Raw genomic sequence first — 21,067 nt, 5'->3', positions numbered from 1 at the left:
TGTAGTAACTAAAGTTTTAATATTACACTTGACAAAATAGAGAGTAAAGACCCCTGTGTAGTCTTGTCATCCATTTTAAATGCTATCTTTAAAATCCCAGACCTACTGGCTGCAATGGCATCTGCATTGCACCAACTGAATCACATATGCAGTGGGATATCATTAACAGTGCAATGTTGACACCCAATACTATTGTGCCACAGCCCTTCTGCTTCCATGTAAGAAATGAATTGTTTACAGCTGAGTTTGGGTAAATTTTCCATGTATTGACCCTAATTCATATAGAATTTTATGATCATAAAACACACACATTTATTAATTTTATTTATTAGTTTGTCCGCAAATTGAGGGTGCAAGCTATCCATCTTACAAAATGCTTGCATTAGAAGGACTAATTACAATGGAAAGAAACCCAAAAATTGAAGCGGATCCATACTTGTGTGGTCATGAGTTTCTGCTTCTTTCCCACCACCATTAAAAATAACTATAGGTGGAAATTAATACCCCCTCCATGGCGAGTTTGGTGGGGTGGGGGACATTTAATCGAGTGGGAAGGTGGCAGGACCCTGTCGACTTCCTACCTCTGTCTGGATTAAGTCTGTGGCAGGATGGCTCGTAGACTGCCTTCCCATCCTGCTGCCATTTGAGGCCCTTAAGTGGAAAATTAATGCCCACTTAAGAGACTCTCCATGCAGGAATCCCGAAAATCAAACTGTCAGGTTGTGTACGGGCTTCCAGGAAGGAATGAGGAGGTAGTGTTTAAAGGTACTCGGTGGGGTCCTGATCGAGGAACCTGGTATCAGGAATGAGGGTGTCTGCTGAGAGCCCAACTCCCTGCCCTTGCTAGCAATCTTCCCCTCCCCTCCTCAGCCTGCAATACGCCACCCGTCATTAATCACCAGTGGCCTGGGCCCTTGTTAATCTTGAGGCTAGAGTGGGTGCATTACCAGCAGTAGCCACTGCTCCCCAAATGGCACTCCCAAGCAATAAAGTGCTGCCAGCCTCTGGTGAGCAGCTCTTGGTGGGCAGGACTTCTGTCCCTGGGGTCCTTGATCTTGGGGAAGACCTGCTGTTGCCAAGTTAAGTGCCTAATTGGCACTTCATGAAGCAGACCTTTCCAAAAAAATGCAACTTGGGGCTCTTGCCGGCTCTCCAGCCAGTGGGCATGACCCCAGTTGCCTACGTTAAACTCTGTCCTGTGTGTGTAAATTCCACTTCTGTTCAGTGTTCTGATTGGGTGTGAATTGTTACAGTTTGCAGACATAATAGATTGCAAATACTTCAGTCTACTTCAGAAAGATCCTTAAGAATGCTATGTAGCTTGAATGGGTGGATTTTATGCTCATCAAGGTGCTGCAAAGAGGCATCTCAAGCCCACACCGCTCAATTGTCAGGTAATAATATAGGCTAGATTAGCTCCACCTATACTGCTGCTATAGTACTTCCAAACTGTCTTGGGCCCCTTACCAAACCAAAGGAAGACAAATACTTAATCCAAGCTCCAGAGGTATGTATGGAGGTGGTTTTCTAATCTATTATGCAACCCCAGAAGTTAATTTCAGAATTTAACCTTTTTTTTTTCTTTTTGTTACTCTTGTGCATTCTGCAAGTTAGAACAGTTGGGAATATGTAACACCCTTCAAAATATGAAATGTGTGGCATTGTACATTGTGAGACATTTTGGTATTGTCAAACAAATCTAATTTTTCAAGCTATTACAACAATATATATTTTTGTCCTCAAATATTACAGCATGAGTTCGAGGTGCAGGGTGATGTAATCAATGGAAGAAACCACAACGGCCCAAGAAAAGCAAGAAAAACAGTGGATGGAAAAGTGAGATCACAGATTGAGTTATAATGGCAGCTGCTCTTTCCCTTCCCCCTCCCCTTTGGTGCGAGTTATTTTCAAAACTTGTGCACGTATTTGCTATTCAATATAGTTTTTAAAAATTGAGAGTCCTGAAGCTGAGTTCTCCCTGCTAGCTTTTTGTCAATTGATAACTTCGGTTTCTTTTGATAAAATAATTTAGCAGCTAATTGCCATCTGAAATAGGATAAATTGTTAATATCAGTTGTACTTGCACTGCTGTGAAATGTATATTGCTGGGAGTTGTAGTTTGGCTACCAACTTAAAAGATCGCAAGTCATAGTGGTTTTAGCCAGCAGCAAGACAACTGGAGACTCTTCTTAATGAATAACAATTTACTACAAGTTAGATCATATAGATTTGTGATCATAAAATAGGTAACCAAATATCTGAAGAATTTTATTGCTGTAAAAAATTTTAATTGTATCGTAGGTTATTAACAATTTTTTATGGCAAGTGCAACCCACACAAATTGCTAGATTATTAGTATGTCTCTTTAGAGAAGGCTCTGTAATAACCTATAAACAAAAATGTCTGGAGGTACAGAGGAATATATTTATTATTTTATCCATTGTTAATGCAGAGAATTTAATCTTTTGTTTCCTTGCTTATCCCCCCTATTGACTAATTAGCAAGATGTTTTCTGCTTTGGCCAGATAAGCAAGTCTTTTTTTTTTAAACCAAGCTTTGAAAATCAACATGTTTTACATATCCATTCTTCACCAAGACCTCTTATTTCCACCTCTGCAATATTGCACGCCTCCACTCCGTTTCAATATTAAAGACCTGCAACCATTTCTTTGTTGCCTCTAGTCTCAATTTTTTTCAATGTCCTTGTTGTTGATCATCAAACCTTCACTCTCCATAAACTCTAACTTGTCCAAAACTCAGCTGCCTGCACCATCCCTGCACTGGTCACCTGTTGTCCCAACATGTAACATTTAAAATTCCTTGTCCTCATCTTAAAATCTCTCAAAGGCTTTCCTACCCTAATTCTGGAACCATCTCCACCTACCTCTGTTTCCCCACCCTTTTAGCTCAAGCCTATGAGCCATTGGTAGAATCTTCAAAAGCCTCAGCTCCATTCTCTGGGACTTCCTCCTTCAACCCTTTCCCCTATTCACATCTCTCTCTCTGCCTTTATTTTACAGAAAAAATGATTTCACCCCTTTTTTTGCCCAATTTCAACTTTTATTCCCCATCTAAAGCAGCTTTGGACATTTTTCAAAAGGTAGGGGTGCTGTGGAAATATAATATATTAAAAGCTACTTATATAAAGTTGTTTATATAATTTAATTTAATAATTGAGGCAATTTGGTATACTTGATAAATTACCACAAATGTTTTTGCTAATTTTTTTTTAAATCATTGCTTTTCAGCTGCTCTTAAGCCATTATGAGATTTGCTGCTTTGGTTCCTTTACAGGTATGAGTAGAGGTAAGAGCTTCTCAGTTACCTGTCAAACTCCAAATGTAATTAAGACAAACTATTAATGCATGATTTTAGTGTCGGTAGGTTACGCTGGCTTTCTAATACGGAAAAGAATTAAATCACTTGAATTAGTCACTACATAATGTACGTTCATGCAGTTTTTTTTGCATAAATTAAGTTTAAATCAGTGCTTCATTCATAGGTATAATAAACCAGGGCTTAATGGATTCAGGTGCTGGCAGGTGTTCTTCAAGTTTATAAATGTACATTTGAAAAGTGCAGCAAAAATTATAGGCTTTTTTCTCCATAAGTGGAATTATTCCATAAAAATTTTTTTTGATGCAGTTATTATTGCCTGGTTATGGATATGTTACTGGCACAATATACTGCTTTTGTGGTTTAGCGAACCTAATACATAAACGGGGAATAAACCTTACATAGTGGGTTGTGGATAGCTTGGAGGTCTAGCATCAGTGTTTGAATATGCTGATACAGTTGGCCATTGGATTTTCTTTTTGGTTCCATGACTATAGAGCATTTTGGCTCCTCATGGCCAAGTGGCAAATGGTATATTTACTCAAGGTACAACTGTTTATATATGCCAAGAAAGCTTTGAGGTTTTTTGTTTTGTAGCATATTTTACAATATTTGCTACTTCTAACAAAGGTGTAAAAGGACTGAACTCATTGATAACAGGTACATAAGCACAGGTGTAAGGAATTCAGTCCCTGTTCAGCCATTCAATTAGAAAATGGATGATCTGTATTTCAAATCCATTTAGCTGCTTTCACTACATATATTTTGACACCCTAACCTAAGAACAATGTATCAAACTCAGCCTTGAAAAATTCATTTGACCTAATGTGGACTGCAGGGAGTGTGTTCCTGGTTTCCATGCTGAAAACAAATACTTTCACCCCTAAATCCCTTCAGCTCAGATTTCAAGATCCTAACTATTCTAGATTCCCCCACTAGAGGGAATAGTCTCTCTGTATCAATAGTATTGAATCCCTTTATCATTTTGAATACCTCTGATTAAATCGCCCCTCAACCTTCTTAACTCAAGGAAATATGCGATGCAACTGTCATCATTAATTTAAGCCTTGTGACTATTTTGATTGATACTACTGATTTTAAATTGCCAAATTTCTTCTCTCCCTTCCTTTTCTTATAGATATTTGCTGGTTGTTGGGTCATAGTTCTTTGAGTGCCAGGTTTTTTTCACTCCGTCTCTCTAAATGGTCACTATTCATGTTAGACTTGTGTTAAAAGTCTACTTGTTAGCTGAAGTCAATTCTTCCTGTGCCTCATGTCCACTCGGGTGAAATTCAGGGAGGAGGGACGGAGGCACTGAGAAACTGTGTTGTGCTTGGGCAGCATGCTGCAGCTCTACTACGTAGTGTTGCAGAGTGTTAGAACGCTGTTTAGCGCCTATAATATCCACTTTGTGTGTCTTGACCCTTACCTATACTTACTGTAGTGGCACCAAGCAGAGACCAGCTGCTTCCTGAGAGGGAGGGAAAATTGAAAGGAAGAGTTTACCCTCCCTTTTGCCCCTCTCCTCTCTCTCTCTCTCTCTCTCTCTCCCTCCACACCCCCCCCCCCCCCCACCTTGTAGCAGCTGCTTACAGAACCTCTTTGGCACAGTTATGGAAACAGGTTGCCTGAGCACATATTTGGCTTGAGAATGGTGTTTACTACAGAAAAATCTGACGAAGGGGGTTTGCAGGGGGGGTTGGGGGGGGAAGAGAAATGCCAGGAGCAAAGGAAAAAATAAAATGCCCTTTTTCTTGAATGTAGAATTGCAGCCCAGAAGAGAACCTTATCACCTGTCCTTGAATACAGAATTTCATCTACTTAACCAAAACTACTTTCCCGCAAGCCACCAGCATTTTAAAAATAAATCAAAACAGCTGTGCATCTGGTCTCATCGTCACTAAGTGCCATCTGTAACCATGGTAACTACGATTACCCTTAAGCAGTCTAGAATGTCAGTACAAAATAAACTCACTAGCGATACACAGCTGACCCAAACAAAAATGCTTATACGACCTATAGCTTACTTCTCCAGGGTACTTTCTGAATGAAATGGGGTGAAACAAATTTCCCATTGAAGTCAAGTCGGAAGATTTGCTACCATTCCTGCATTTTCTTCAAACAGCTCAAGTTCTGCAGTGATGCCTGCCTCATTTATTCTCTCCCCCGTGCTACGCAACCATAACATCCTTGCTAACCTAAAATCTGTATCTAAAGTTTTCTTGTACATGTAGGACTTACCCTATAAAAAATGTCACAGAGGAACTTGTTGAATACCATGAAAGAATTTGTGTCATTCACCAATGTCTTTGTCATTCAAGTTTTTTTATTGACATAGAATGTACAGCTCAAAAACAGGCCATTCAGCCCATCCGGTCTATGCCAGTGCTTATGAGTATACTTGTGGAACTAAAAGGGGAAGAAAAGATAAACTGTATTTAGCAAGAAATTGTCACATATTCTAGACACCTGTGGTGCTGCTTAATCCGCGACTTACTGTTTAAGCATTGTTCTTGTGTAGGCAATCATGACAACTGGTTTGCACACACAAGATTCCACAAACAGCAATTAAGTTCAATGTGTTCATTATAGTGTCGGTGTTGGCTGAGGACTAAATGTTAATCATGTTACAGAGGAATCTCTCCTGCTCCTCTTCGTGTAGTGCCATGGTCTACCTTCCACTTGAACATATAGATGGGATCTTGGTTTAATGTCGGGATCCATAATTTTATAAAAATGGTGCACTGAATTAAGGTGAATTACATGAGTGACAGACAGGCACTTGTGTAGGTGTATTCACACGTTAAATGTATTTTCCATTTTGAATAATTAAATACTTAATATCTTCATTGAAGTCAATCTCTGATCTGGTGCTCCTAGTTATTTCAAGGTCACCTTTTTAATTGCCTAAGTGGGTTAGGGTTTAATAGGGTTCACTCTCATGGTTCATGCCATGATAAAGATGGAGGTGTTTATTTCTAGCGATTTGATAAAGCGTGATCCTTTTTGCACTTTATGTTGAAGGTACATTTTAATCTATCTTTACCCATGCCACCTAACATTGCCCAACCTGCCGTTATCTTTTTAATTGTTTTACTCTTCAGTTCATGTAAACTGTATATGCATTTAAAGGAATTAACAAATATCATTTTAAAAAAAGTCCTCCCCTGCATTAGTAAATTCAACCAGTTCTCAAAATCCTGATAGCGTTATCAGACCTTTTAATTAAAACCAGCACCTGAATAGCAGTAGAAGCTTGGAGGCAAACAGGGGAAATTACTGTTAAAGATTTGATTATGAGGTAATCAAAATAAATAATTGTATATTTTTTTCAACAATCTGATGCCAATGTTAAATTTGGAAATGGAACAGTAGATTTTAACTCTAATTATGGAATTCAGTTCCTGGAGGGTTTTAAGTCTGTGGATCTGCTCCTAAATCATTGCCCTTGCTCGAAGTCCATAGTGACGGTTGAAGCTGTAGTTATGCCACTTAGTGGGAGGTAATGCTGGGAGCTTTACATTCTGCCAAGCTGTATTGTAGTTATCTGATACTCATTAGGTGCCAGATATGAAAAAGGATTTTCTTCCCCAGTACTAACATCTCAATTGGAAATTAAATATTTGCTTCACAAATGGTGGGCTTGATAGAACATTTTGATTTAGCTTTCTGGTAATTGGGCATCGCCAAACATGACCAAGACAAGGGAGGAAAACAAAAACAGAATTACCTGGAAAAACTCAGCAGGTCTGGCAGCATCGGCGGAGAAGAAAAGAGTTGACGTTTCAAGTCCTCGTGACCCTTCGACAGAACTTGAAGGGAGGAAAACTGGTCCTAGACCATGAACTCATGCCATCTTTGATTTAGCTACATGATGACTTTTCCCTTACATTCCCATTTATACAACCCCTCGCCAAGGACTTGGCAATATGAGCTGTGCTATATTACAAGAATATACTATTTCTCTGAAATGTAGCTACCCACTGTTGCTAGTGTCATCTTTGTGTCCTATGCTGTCGACTATGTAGGTTCATCTTAAATTTTCATGTTTCTAGAGAATGTTGAGCAGATATAACAATTGTGGAAGTCATTGATTGTAAATGATGGATGTACTTGTCATTGAAATAATGCAAATAAGATTCATTCAGCAGTTCTGGTCTTGGCTGCCAGTTCCAACACCAGCTGCTAACGTACTCCATGTTGATGCTGCACACAGCAGAGTTAATGGTCGTGACCTTGTTACCACAAATGGTAATATGTAGTTGATTACCAGGAAATTTGGTGTATTTCTATTTTCAGATTACGAATTTCTTTGTTGGAATCAGGCTGTTAAGCCATTAAGAGTTATTAAATTATCAATCAAATGCTTGACTAATATTTTCATTAATGCCATGGATCTTTCTCAATCATCAACTGCAAAATTCTTAAGTTAAAAGCATAATAGTGCAGATGCTGGAAATCTAAATAAAAACAGAAAATGTTGTAAAAACTCAGCAGGTCCGACAACATCTGTGGAGAGAGAAACAGAGTTAATGTTTCGAATCTGTATGACCCTGAGCTCTTCAGAGCTCTGAAGAAGGGTCATACAGACTCAGCGTTAACTAAGGTTCTTAAATTGTCTACTTGCTATATTTAGGGTTCCTTTAGCAGTGTTATTTACAAAATGAAAACATTGTCCTGTCAAGGTAGAAGGGATTGCATAAGTGATGCATCTCTGAGGGTTCCTTATCAATCTTATGCCATTCTTCTTAGTTTTTAAAAAAATATTATTTGTAAAGAAAACAGAAGTTTAATGTCTTTATTTGTTTAGCCTAATGATTTTGAGTTTGTTTTCTCTCTCTCTCTCTAAGATGATATTGACCTTGCAAATATTTTGTTAAAATATACCATGTCCAAGGATGATTTACAGCAAGTGACCCCAAGAAGACCTCCTCCTTTCTTGTGCATCACTTTCACTGCTTTTCAAATGTCCTCAATCCTACTTGTGCACAATGGGAATTTCAGAGTGCAGTATGCTACATGCTCACTGGTTAAGTGCATGTTTAACTTTGCGCAATGGGCTTTGGACTATTTGAGCTCTTTGTTGTTTGATGGCTGGGGTGCAGCTACAACTGTGCCACCTCTATTGGAGGTCATGGATCATTTTGCTTATTCCCATTGAAACTTCAAAAGCATGCTGTGCAATAGGCAGGAGTCTCCTGGGTATTCAGATCTTGTTCCCACATGCCTTAAACACTCCTTACAAAAGAAAATAAACTACAGTTGTGCTGAGACCACACACAAGTGATTGGTAATCCGAGGCTTCTTGGGTGTGTTCTCAAACACTTGAAAGAGTGAAAACAGTATTAATAATGGTTCATTAGGATATAACAAGCTTCAGGATGTTATGATAAATTTAACTTGCTTTTTCCAGTTAGCTACAGATAGCATCCATGAAATCTCAGGTATAATGTGTCAATGTCCACCTATTTTATTTTTAACACCATTTTAGCAGTCATGTATTGATTGCCATTTTTTTTAGCTTTATTAAGTTTTTTTATTTCCTTGCATATGATTCTGTTTCTAAGCAAGTTTGGAGAAAGACTCTGGTGCTTCTGTTGAAAAGCAAATAAACAGGATTATGATTGCTTGACTCTTTTAGTATACTCTGGGCTGCTAGCAAATCCTGACAAAATTAAGCTATGTTGCATTTGAAGTCCCCTAAAAATCCATCTTTTCCCTCTCCTATACATACATGCTGCCTTATGGATATCATCCACAGACCTGGGGATCACTTCCACAATTATAATCACAACCACAGGTACCTCTTCACCTCCACTATCACAGAGTCAGACTTGTCAGTCATAATCTAGTCTTGGATGAACCACAATTTCCTCAAACTAAACATTAAAACAGAACGCATTGTCTTTGACCTCCTCCACATATGCTTGCTACTGATTTCTATTTCGCACTCCCCCCCCCCCCCCCCCCCCCCCCAAAAAAATTTCTTACAGGTTGAACCATTTTGTTTTCACACTTCATGTCTATTCAACCTTAAACTGACCATCATCTGATCTGTGTAACCTAACAAAGATACCACATATTAACAATCATAACATTATCACGTCTGCCCCTATCTTAGTTTATCTGCTACTGAAACCCTCATCCATGACTTCTGTTATCTCCAGATTTGATTATTCCATTGCTCTCCTGGCTGACCTCTCATCCTCCATCCCTTTCATTTCTATTGAGGAAGAAACTCTTTCGATCTTGGGTGTTTAAAAACTATAGTTGGAATGTTTCAAAATTATTTGAGCTGGTGGACTTCAGCTTCCCCTTTTGACTGCCTGTTACAATTCTGGGCAAGGAAAAGAGGCTCTATGGACCTTGGATGAATAATGTTTCATCAGACTTCCATCATGAGATCAGAAATGGGGATGTTTGCTGATTGCGTAATGTTCATCACCATTTATGACTCCTCAGTTGCTGAAGCAGTCCATGTCCATGTGCAGCAAGACCTGGATGACATTCAGGCTTGGGCTGATAAGTGGTAAGTAACATTAGCACCAAACAAGAGCCAGTCAACGACCGTCTCCAACAAGAGAGGATATAACATTCTCCCCTTGACATTTAATGGCATTACCATCTCTGAATCCCCTACTATCAACATCTTGGGGGTTACCATTGACCAGAAATGAACTGGACTAGCCATATAAATACTATGGCTACAAGAGCAAATCAGAGGCTGGGAATTCTGCAGTTAGTAACTCATCTCCTGATTCCCCAAAGCCTGTCCACCAGTTACAAGGCACAAGTCAGGAGTGTGATGGAATTCTCTCCACTTGCTTGGATGAGTGCAACTCGAACAACACTCAAGAAGCTCGACACCATCTAGGACAAAGCAGCCTGCTTGATTGGCACCCATCTGCCACCTTCAACATTCACCCCTGACACACCGTGGCAACAGTGTGTATCATCCACAAGATGCAATGCAGCAACTCAGCAAGGCTCTCTCGACAGCACCTTCCAAACCCGTAACCTCTACCACCCAGAAGGACAAGGGCAGCAGATGCATGGGAACACCAACACCTGCAAGCTCCCCTCCAAGTTTCACGCCATCCTGACTTAGAACTATACCTCTGTTCCTTCACTGTCACTGGGTCAAAATTCTGGAACTCCCTAACTGCAGGGTGGGTGTACCTACACCACATGGACTGCAGCTGTTCAAGAAGGCAGCTTATCATCACCTTCTCAAAGGCAATTAGGGATGGGCGATAAATGCTAGCCAGGCCAGTGATGCCCACATCCGATGACTGAGTTTTTTTAAAAAAAACTGTTCAAGAGTTATTGTAATAAAATTCGCAGTTCCATTCCAGGCAGTAAATTTGAACCATGAAACAAGTATGATAAAGGTTCACCAGAGTTAAAATAAGAGTAAGGGGTTATAGCTTATTTTTTGAAAAAAGAAATGTTTTTATTTAAACAGAGAAAGTTAAAAGTGGACCCAATGGAGATTTTTTTTTAAAAAGCGAAAGCTTCATTTCCATTGATTGGCAAACTAATAACAATAGGCACAGATTCAGAAGTATCACTTAAAAATGAAGGTGAAAATTAAAAGACAATTTCACAAAGCAGAGGATTAGAAAATTACATGTGGCTATTGAACAATTAAAGATTGTTTAAAAGGAAGTCTATCTGAAAAGGAAGAATTTTAAAAGATATAGGAAATGAGGTTAGATAATTTAGAGTTAGCATTCGCTCGTGTAATGCTGTGAAGATTTTTTTTAGCACTGTAATTTTTTGTATTATAGAAATTATACTCCATCCTGTGTGTGTATATGTATTTGTGTGTGGGTGTGTGTGTGTATTTCTGTTATAAAAACTTGCTCCACTTTTAAAAATAAAAATGTAACTGCTGCATTAAGATGGCCAACATTCCATGCAAATAAAGGGTAATTTTTCCGTTTTTATGTTAACAGTATATAGCTTTCCTGGGTTCAATGATTATTGGGAAGTCATCGATGCTTGGTCCCTGATTTTTCTTTTTCAGCCATTAAAATTAATGGACAGGAAAAATGGGAGTAGCACATGCACGGTTTCCAGGTATACAGTCCAATGGGTAAAGCTTTGCTTCGGAAATAGTGAGTGCTTGTAGTTCTAGGCACTTCACCAAGAAGCTTTCAATATACTTTAGAAGAGCACAGTGGAAAGCTGGACTATAATTACGCTATTCTTATGTGGACCATAGATGGTTACGTTTCATGGGGATGAGGATTAATGGCATTGTACAATGCCTGCATAAGGTCACACACTCAATGCATAATTTTTGTTCCTCAATTGTTTTGTTTCCTGTGCAACTGAGGTTGGGAATTGAAGCTGAACAAATTAATTTTGAATTGTTCTGGAAGCTTTAAAGAAAAATTCTAGTCTTGCCATCATTGTCAAATGTAGGTATAAAACATGTCATAAATGAATATTGCTCTCTCTTGCAGATCAGCTAGAGTGGATGATAGAACTCTGCGGCGCTTCCATAATTAAGGAACCTTACTTATTCACCTACAGCCCTGTAAGTACAAGATAATATGCCTAAAGGTCATAGAACCATTAAAGTGAGTAAATTGGATTTGCTTCTTAATGGAGAGAAATTGAAATCCTGTGTTATTAAATAGTACATTGTCTGCCTAATGATTTAGGGAGTAAATTGAGTAGTTAAGCTATGAGGCTTTTACATTCCCCCAAGGCTGTTGGCACTTTCTCCAACTGCCTATCTGGATGAACTGAAATCTCCAGCCATATGTGAAGCTTTCCATACTCAACCTTCGTGACATAGCATATCAGTCTAAACCTAAGAATGTAGAACTTCAGTATACTACTCGACCTTGATCTCTGCATCCTTCTCCAAAATATCTTTGATTCCTAGCACTCTTTTTTTTTTGTATTGATGAAATGGTTAACCTGCGAAACCTTTGCATTTATGGTATCGTCCACTAGAACATTCAAGGTTATGGGACAAATTAGCAAGTTACGTTTCCCCTTTAAGCAGCTGGACTATTATTCCCATAACTTGTACACCAGTTTTTGGCATTTCCTTGCTCTACCCACCCCCCAAAAAAGCAAGAATGGGGGCATGGTGTTGGATGGGTGGAAATTCTCAACATCTGCTGTTATTGTGAAAAACATTATTAATTTTTATGTACAGTTTGATTGCCTGTGCTTTTTCTAGAAAAGTGAAAGAAGACTTGATTTTACATTGGATGAATGAACAGATAGATGTGAGGCTGTTTGTGATGATAGGTGACTCTTCATGTAAACCACATTGTCTCCACAGTCTTATACATTCTATAATATGATGCTCCCTTGCATTCAGCCAAAGCCAGCATGATCATTCCCTGAATAAAGTGTGACTGCATATTTATGTAAAAATCTATAGCCTTCAAAAATCAGGACCTCATTATCCATGAAATAAAAATTATAATAGATTTATATATTTGTGTAGCATTTAGGCAAGTGTTTTGGTTTGGTCACTTATTTAAAAAATTTCAAATTCAGTCCTTAGATTCTAATTATTCTGTTCAGAACTAAATCTCACTGTATGCAAATTGGGTGTGATTCTGTGTTTTACCGTGACCAGCAGAATAATCAAATTTACCTTGAAAATGCTATTAAAATCTTGAAAGGCACAAAATATGAAAATAAAATATTGATACAATGAACTAGTGAATGCTAAAAGTCTTGCACTCTAGAAAAGTTATTACTGTATTTCTTGACCAGTGTTTTCTTTCTCTTGATACAGAACTTAAAATAAGTGGAAGGCATTAGTTCTTATGTAAAACACTTATTCAAAGAATGAGGATGTTTTTGGCAATGCCTTTTGTGATTTTTATTAATTGTTTCTCCCCCATATATACTTTTGTTCTGCCAGAATTATCCTGCAGTGGTGGTTGTGCAGCCTGATGCTAATTCAGCAAATACTGACTATGGAGGTGGGTTTAACAGTTAAATCTGTATCGTTACTGCATAGGATATGCTTTTATTGAAGTATGGTAAGCTAGCAGCTATGTGTTTTGTAGCCATTAAATTTTACATTTCATAAATATCCTGTTATTTAGAACAGATCTATTCCTGTAATGATTTGTGAAAACTGGAAAAACATGCTGAACTCTAACTTCTCTGTAGTAGCTGAATAATAGATGTAATACATGTGTTTGAGACATTTCCAGGTTTAGTGACCTACTTGTAAGCCTAAGAAGTCTGCTTGTGCTTTGCGCTTAAAAAAAGAGGTGAGAACATCGTGGGAAGATTGGAAGAGAAATTAATGTTCTAAAAGTGCAGGCTCAATTTAAAAACTATTTGCACTGTACTCATTTCCACAACCTTTCCAACCTAGTGAGGAGTCTTGTGGATAAGTAGATATCTGTTGTAGAATTTTTTTTTTCCCCAAAACCCTAGTTTTGGCTGGTCTCAGGCACGTGCTGGAGCAATGGACTCCAACAAGACTGAGCTGAATTAATCTCTACAGTCCTTGGCATCCAGACTTTCTTGGAGATTAGTTTCATGATCTGGGCCAGGGCTGACTTGTTTCTGAACCATTTGTGTGTATTCCAGGCCGACTAAAGATTGACATTGATGATGTTTACTATGCTGTAACTGAGAAACGTGATTAATGTTCACAACGATTCTTTTTAAATGGTTGAAGGTTTATGTCAAACCATTACATGTTTTTAGCATTAATTTTGTCATGTTGCTATATTGTTACAGCCATCCAGAGACAATACAACAACATTGTAGTTACCAGAGAATGGATTTTGGACAGCGTTGCTTGCTATCAGAACCAGCGACTGGAAGCTTACCTGGTCTGCCTTCCACATTGAAACAGCACAAACTGGACATTCTGAGGATGTAATTCGTTAGTTAAATAGAATGTAAATAACAGAAAGCTGTGAATCGGCTTCACTTTATTAAAAGGCTGAGCAAAATTCTAATCATAAAAGCAGGAGCAGAGAAACTATGTTAATTAACTCGTTGAAAATTATTTTGTTATTGGCCGTGTACTGTTTTCAGCGGTAGTCTGATGCAATTTCTTTCAAATGCTCAGCATTAACACCTTATTCTATTATTAAATGTTGGGCCTAATAACTTTTTTTATACAATCAAAACAATGTTAAATGGTAGGTGTAGATCTTCACCCTCTCACTAACTGGTGCACAGCATACTTGTGGTAAAATTCAGAGAAGCAATAGAAAATACTGTATATTGAAGGTGGTGGCAAAGCAATTTACTGGCCTCACCAGCACAAGAAATATTCTAACCTACACAGTCTCTGGTTATTACACTGGCATTTTTCAGTTACTTATGCAAAATAGCTTTCTACATTATTAATTGTTTTGCTGACTATTGTGGATGAAAATTATTTTTAGCCTTTACATTTAAACACACATATAGGTTAATCTCTATAGCTTTTGCCTTACAAAATCAGCCATGGCTCGCTTGGTACCACACTCACCTGAATCAGAGGTTGAGAGTTCAAGTGTGACTCCGGGGACTTGAATACAAAAATCTAGGCTGCCACTAGTGCAGTGCTGAGGGGGTGCTGCACTGTTGGAATTGCCATCTTTTGAATGAAAGATTGAGCCAAAGCCTCTTCTGTTCTTGGGTGGATGTAAAAGACTCCATGGCACTGCTTTAAAAAAGAACAGGGGAGTTATCCCCAGAATCCTGGCCAATATTTAACCCTCAAATAAATTATCTGGTCATTATCATTTGCTGTTGTGGGAGCATGTTGACTGCCACTTTCTTACATTACAATGATTATTCTTCAGAAGCATTGAAAAGTGACTTGGAGTGTCCTGAGGTTGTGAAAAGCGCTATATAAATGCAAGTCTTTCTTTCACTTAAACTTTGCAGGTGTCTGTGATCTGTACTGTTGCCACAGAATTTTTCATTTAGACACATCTGCAGATATTGTTCCTTTGTGCATTCAGAGTTATTTTTCGGGCTTGTAGGAGGAGGAAGGAAAGCTGCTCAGTAAACTATAGATCGTCTTTAACCAGAAAAGAATTGTTGATCTTCATCTGATGAAGGCAGTAGTTTTATTTTTTAACCTGTGCAGTCTCAGGGTTTATCAGCAAAAGCGCTCCAATTTTTTTGCTCTAAGATCACAGTTCTGAAAATATTAACTGAAAAGTTGATAAATTTTACGGAATGTTTCAATGATTGAAAACTTAATATAACTTTTTTCTTAAATTTCTTGCTTGTTTACCCTGATTCCTGTACTGTCCATAGATACAAATGACAACTAATTTGGAGTGTTTTCTATCCACTTTATGTAGGATACTATAGACTGATGTGGAATAAGCACTATCTCCTGACAATGTGACTGAATTTGGGAACTCTGGTACTACAACAGAGATTTGAACCAAAACAAAAATAAAAATACCTGGAAAAACTCAGCAGATCTGACAGCATCTGTGGAGAAGAATACAATTAACATTTCAAGTCCGTATGACTCTTCAACAGAGCTAAGGAAAAAAAGAAGAGAAGTGAAATATAAACTGGTTTAAGGGGGCGGGGTGGGGGGACAGGTAGAGCTGGATAGAGGGCCGGTGATAGGTGGAGATTGCCAAAAGATGTCATAGACAAAAGGACAAAGAGGTGTTGATGGTGGTGATATTAGCTAAGAGATGTGCTAATAGGTGACATTAAGGGTAAAAAGCAGGACGAGCAAGGTACAGATAGCCCTAGTGGGGGTGGGGGTGGGTGGAAGGGATTGAAATAGGCTAAAGGGTAGAAATAAAACAATGGATAGAAATACATTTTAAAATAATGGAAATAGGCGGGAAAATAAAAATATATATAAATTATTGGAAAAAAAAGGGGGATCATAAAGTGGATGGGGATGAAGGAGAGAGTTCATGATCTAAAGTTGCTGAACTCAATATTCAGTCCGGAAGGCTGTAAAGTGCCTAGTCAGAAGATGAGGTGCTGTTCCTCCAGTTTGTGGGAGCTCAACGCAAACTGGAGGAACAGCACCTCATCTTCCGACTAGGCACTTTACAGCCTTCTGGACTGAATATTGAGTACAACAACCTTAGATCATGAACTCTCTCCTCCATTCCCACCCCCTTTCCGATCCCCCTTTTTTTCCAATAATTTATATATATTTTTCTTTTCCCACCTATTTCCATTATTTTTAAATGTATTTCCATCCATTGTTTTATCTCGACCTTTTAGCCTATTTTGATCCCTTTCCCCCCAGCCCACCCCCACTAGGGCTATCTGTACCTTGCCCGTCCTGCTTTCTACCCTTAATGTCACCTATTAGCACATTTCTTAGCTAATATCACCACCGTCAGCATCTCTTTGTCCTTTTGTCTATGACATCTTTTGGCAATCTCCACCTATCACTGGCCCTCTTTCCAGCTCTACCTGTCCCCCCCACCCCCCTTAAACCAGCTTATATTTCACCTCTTCTATTTTTCCTTAGTTCTCTTGAAGAGTCATTTGGACTCGAAACGTTAACTGTATTCCTCTCCGCAGATGCTGTCAGTCCTGCTGAGTTTTACCAAGTATTTTTATTTTTGTTTTTGTTTTGGATTTCCAGCATCCGCAGTTTTTTGCTTTTATCTTAGAGATTTGAACCAGCCTCTTATCACTGTTTGCTGGTCCAGTTCATCACTGGTTTTCTTTTCCCAACTGTATGGAGGTAGAAATGAGACAGGCTGTGCTCCTTATGCATGATGTAACATTTTTTTCTTTTGTACAGAAATGTAAAATATCTTTATAAAGCTTTGTATAATTTTATGCGATTGACAATAGTGATTAAAACAAATTCTGAACATTCTCAATGAGCTGCCCTTTCTAAATTGAGTTCACACTAGTTTGATCACGATAGTACAAAATCACACATAGCAAAGTCTCTCTTAATTATAGTTTTGGGGCTGGAAGGCTATGCAATTAACTGCAGGTAAGTTTTATGAGCAAGATAAATTGAACTATCTGCATATTTCTGATTGTCCACTGTGGACCTGTTTCCTTTGGGAATTAAAGCTGCTTGAAGTACATAAATGAATAGGGCAACTGAAATTTCAAAAATGGGGCTGTGGTCTAAAATGCAAATCAGTAGTTCAATGTATCTACTTTTTTTCTTAAAGCGATGTCCTTAGAAATACATTCTAGAGCTCCATGTATAACAATTGTATAATAAAATAGTACCTTTATTAGCCAGGCTCCACCGACAGATATGTGTAAATATCGGAGCATTTTGTTTCACTCTTGTAACTAATTTGAGGATCTGTTCACACTATAGAATTATGCGCCGTGTGCGCGTTTAATTATTGCCTGAAGAATTTTGCTGTTTGCAAACAGGTGCTGTGCTGCTGAAGTAAAGCTGTGCCCCTTTTTAAGGCAAAATAAATCCAACTATTAAGTGAACACAACCTCTGGTTACTCAAACAAAAATAGAAAATACTAGAAAAACTCAGCAGGTGTAACAGCAGCTGTGAGAGAAAAAAAGTTAACATTTCGAGTCCATATGAACCTCCTTCAGATCTAAGCTTTAGCTTTGAAGAAGGTTCATATGGACTTGAAACGTTAACTGTTTTTTTCTCTCCACAGATGCTGAGTTTTTCCAGCATTTTCTGTTTTTGTTTCAGATCTCCAGCATCTGCAGTATTTTGCTTTTATCTCTGGTTACTCAGTTTAATTGTTTCATTAGCTAGAAATGTGTAATTTGCTTTTCCACTTTCTTCCTTGGCAATGTTGCACTTTATATGGAACCTTCAATGCAGAAAATCATCCCAAGGTGCTTTCTGGCAGTGTCTTAAAATATGAGCTGAATCAAATAGGCAAAGATTAGATTGGGGAACCAAAAACATGATCAAATGAATCCATTAGGGAGGTCATTGGGGTTCCCTCTACAAAAGCAGTTTCATCTCATTTCCTTTTGCCAGAGTGAAGCAGGCAGAGCAAGTGTGAGGATTGTAAGGCTCCATTGACTGCATGCAGATCGATTTGCATGCACCTCATGTCAACTCTTGCCATGTATATTGCTGAAAACAGACGTTGCTGAAGCAACATACGTTCATATGTAGGGACCTGTACTCTGCAAACAAAAGGAATAGGTTCAAGCTTTGGATCTTTTTAGAATTACTTGGGAGATTGAGGAGCCTATAGTTCCCTGTTGCTTTCTCCATGGCAACACCTCAGCCAATCAGAGTCAACTTGCCAACCAGTCAGCACCCTTCTCTCATGTAGTATCAATTGTGATCATTTGAAATTTGGCATTCTTGCATTTGTCCTGCTGAGTGCAAGACAAAAAGCTTATGCAGGTGTCCCATATGCCTTTTTCACCATCCCACTAACACGCCTCTCTGCCTTCAGAGATATATGGACACACACGCCAAGGTCCCTTTGTTCCTCAGAACTTCCTAGTACCATGCCGTTCATTGAATACTTCCTTGCCAAATTACTCCTTTCAAAGTGTATCACCTCACACTTTTCAGGGTTGAATTCCATCTGCCATTTATCTGCCTATTTGACCATCCCGTCTATACCTTCCTATAGCCCAAGACACATCCTCACTGTTAACCACCTGGCCAATCTTTGTGTCATCCGCAAACTTACTAATCCTAGCCGCCACCCGCTTCCTTCCTTTCCCCCCACCATAATCACCTATGTTGCTTATATAAATGACAAATAATGGAGGACCCAGCACAGATCCCTGTGGTACACCACAGGACACTGGCTTCCAGTCACTAAAAGCATCCTTCTGTCATCACCTGCCTCCTACAATTAAACCAATTTTGAATCCACCTTATCAAATTACCCTGTATCCCATGTGCCTTTGCCTTCTTTATAAGTCTCCCATGTGGGACCTTGTCAAAGGCTTTGCTGAAATCCAAATAAACTACATCAACTGCACTACCCTCATCTACACACCTGGTCACCTCCTCAAAAAATTCAATCAAATTTGTTAGGCATAATCTCCCTCTGACAAAGCTATGCTGATCAAACTTTGCCTCTCCAAGTGGAGATAGACACTCTCCAAAAATTTCTCCAATAGTTTCCCTATCACTGACATGAGATTCACTGGCCTGTAGTTCCCTGGCTTATCTCTACAACCCGTCTTAAATAGCGGAACTACATTAGCTGTTCTCCAGTCTTCTGGCACCTCCCCTGTGGCCAGAGAGGAATTAAAAATTTGGGTCAGAACCCCTAAGATCTCCTCCCTTGCCTCCCTGAGCAGTCTGGAACACAAATCATCCGGACCTGGAGATTTGTCCACTTTTATGCCTGCCAACACCTCCAATACCTTGTCCCTCCCTTTATCAATTTCCTTAAGAACTTCACAGTCTCTCTATCCCCAAGTTTGATACCTTCATCCTCATTCTCTTGGGTGAAGACGGAGGTGAGGTATTCATTCAACACTCTAGCAATGTCCTCTGGCTCCACCCATAGATTGCCCCCTTGGTCCCTTATGGACCCTACTCTTTTCCTGGTTATCCTCTTCCCATTGATATACTTATAGAATATCTTGGGATTTTCCTTACTTTTACCAGCCAGAGCTTTCTCATATCCCCTCTTTGCTCTCCTAATTGCTTTCTTAAACTCCACCCTGCACTGTTTGTACTCCACTAATGCCTCTGCCAATTTGCTTCCCTTGTACCTGCTAAAAGCCTCTCTTTTCCTTCTCATTGTAACCTGAATATCTCTGGTCATCCATGGTTCTCTGGGCTTGTTACTCCTTCCTATCACCTTAGAGGGAACATGTTGAGCCTATACCCTCCCCATCTTTTTGAACACCCCCTACTGTTCCTCTGTAGATTTCCCCACAAATAACTTCCCAGTCTACCTTGGCCAGATCCTGCCTTATCTTACTAAAATTCACCTCTCCCCCCCACCCATCCAAAACATTTTTTTGCAACTTGTCAATTTCTTTGTCGATAACAAACTTAAACTGTACCATGTTGTGGTCACTATCGCTAAAATGTTCATCCACCACCACCTCAGCCACCTGTCCAGCTTCATTCCCCAGAATTAGGTCTAGCAATGCACCATCCCTTTTGGACCCTCTACATATTGACCTAAAAAGTTCTCCTGTACACATTTCAAGAAATCCACTCCATCGAAGCCCTTAAACTATGTCTATCCCAATTAATGGTGGAAAAGTTGTTATTGTTTTTACACACCTCCACAAGTTTTGCATGTACTTGCTCCTCAATTTCCCGCTGACTATCTGGGGGTCTATAATAAACACCTAATAATGTGATTGCCCCTTTTTTATTCCTAAGCTCTACCCACAAAGCTTCATTTGATGCCCCCTCCAAGATATCATCTCTCCTTACTGCAGTAACTGACTCCTTAACTAATAATGCAATGCCTCTTCCTCTTTTACCCCCTCCCCTGTCTCGCCTGAAGATTCTATATCTCAGAATGTTGAGTTGCCAGTCCTGCCCTTCCCTCAACCATGTCTCAGTGATGGCTACTATATCACAATTCCATGTGTCACTCCTCACCCTTAACTCATCTGTTTCACCTGTAATACTCCTGGCGTTAAAATAGAGGCCATCCAGCCTTGCCTTACTCCCTTGAAACTTAATGCAGCTATACTCCCTCTGACTTGATTGTTTTACTGTATTATGATGTGTCCCTATTCTGCTGTGTCCCCTCCCCCTGCTGAATTAGCTTAAACTCCTCCCAACAGCACTAGCAAACCCGCCCACAAGGATGTTGGTCCCGCTTGTGCAGGTCCCAC

General features: G+C 39.2%; 1 protein-coding gene across 3 annotated transcripts in view; it reads left to right on the top strand.

The window, feature by feature from the left end:
- LOC121294020 (breast cancer type 1 susceptibility protein homolog) overlaps positions 1–15,726 on the top strand; it is a 63,051-nt gene extending 47,325 nt beyond the window's left edge. For all 3 annotated transcript variants that reach the window (XM_041217506.1, XM_041217504.1, XM_041217505.1), the window contains 5 exons: positions 1,753–1,836; positions 3,249–3,306; positions 11,808–11,881; positions 13,238–13,298; positions 14,074–15,726. In XM_041217506.1, coding sequence (XP_041073440.1) covers positions 1,753–1,836; positions 3,249–3,306; positions 11,808–11,881; positions 13,238–13,298; positions 14,074–14,186 — 390 coding nt within the window. In that variant the 3' untranslated portion in view covers positions 14,187–15,726. The remainder of the gene's footprint in view (positions 1–1,752; positions 1,837–3,248; positions 3,307–11,807; positions 11,882–13,237; positions 13,299–14,073) is intronic.
- Positions 15,727–21,067: the final 5,341 nt, after the last annotated feature.

The sequence above is a fragment of the Carcharodon carcharias genome, chromosome 23, assembly GCF_017639515.1.
Source record: "Carcharodon carcharias isolate sCarCar2 chromosome 23, sCarCar2.pri, whole genome shotgun sequence".
Classification (NCBI taxonomy): domain Eukaryota; kingdom Metazoa; phylum Chordata; class Chondrichthyes; order Lamniformes; family Lamnidae; genus Carcharodon; species Carcharodon carcharias.
The sequence above is the reverse complement of the archived record's forward strand: the minus strand, read 5'-3'. Positions and strand labels throughout refer to the sequence as shown.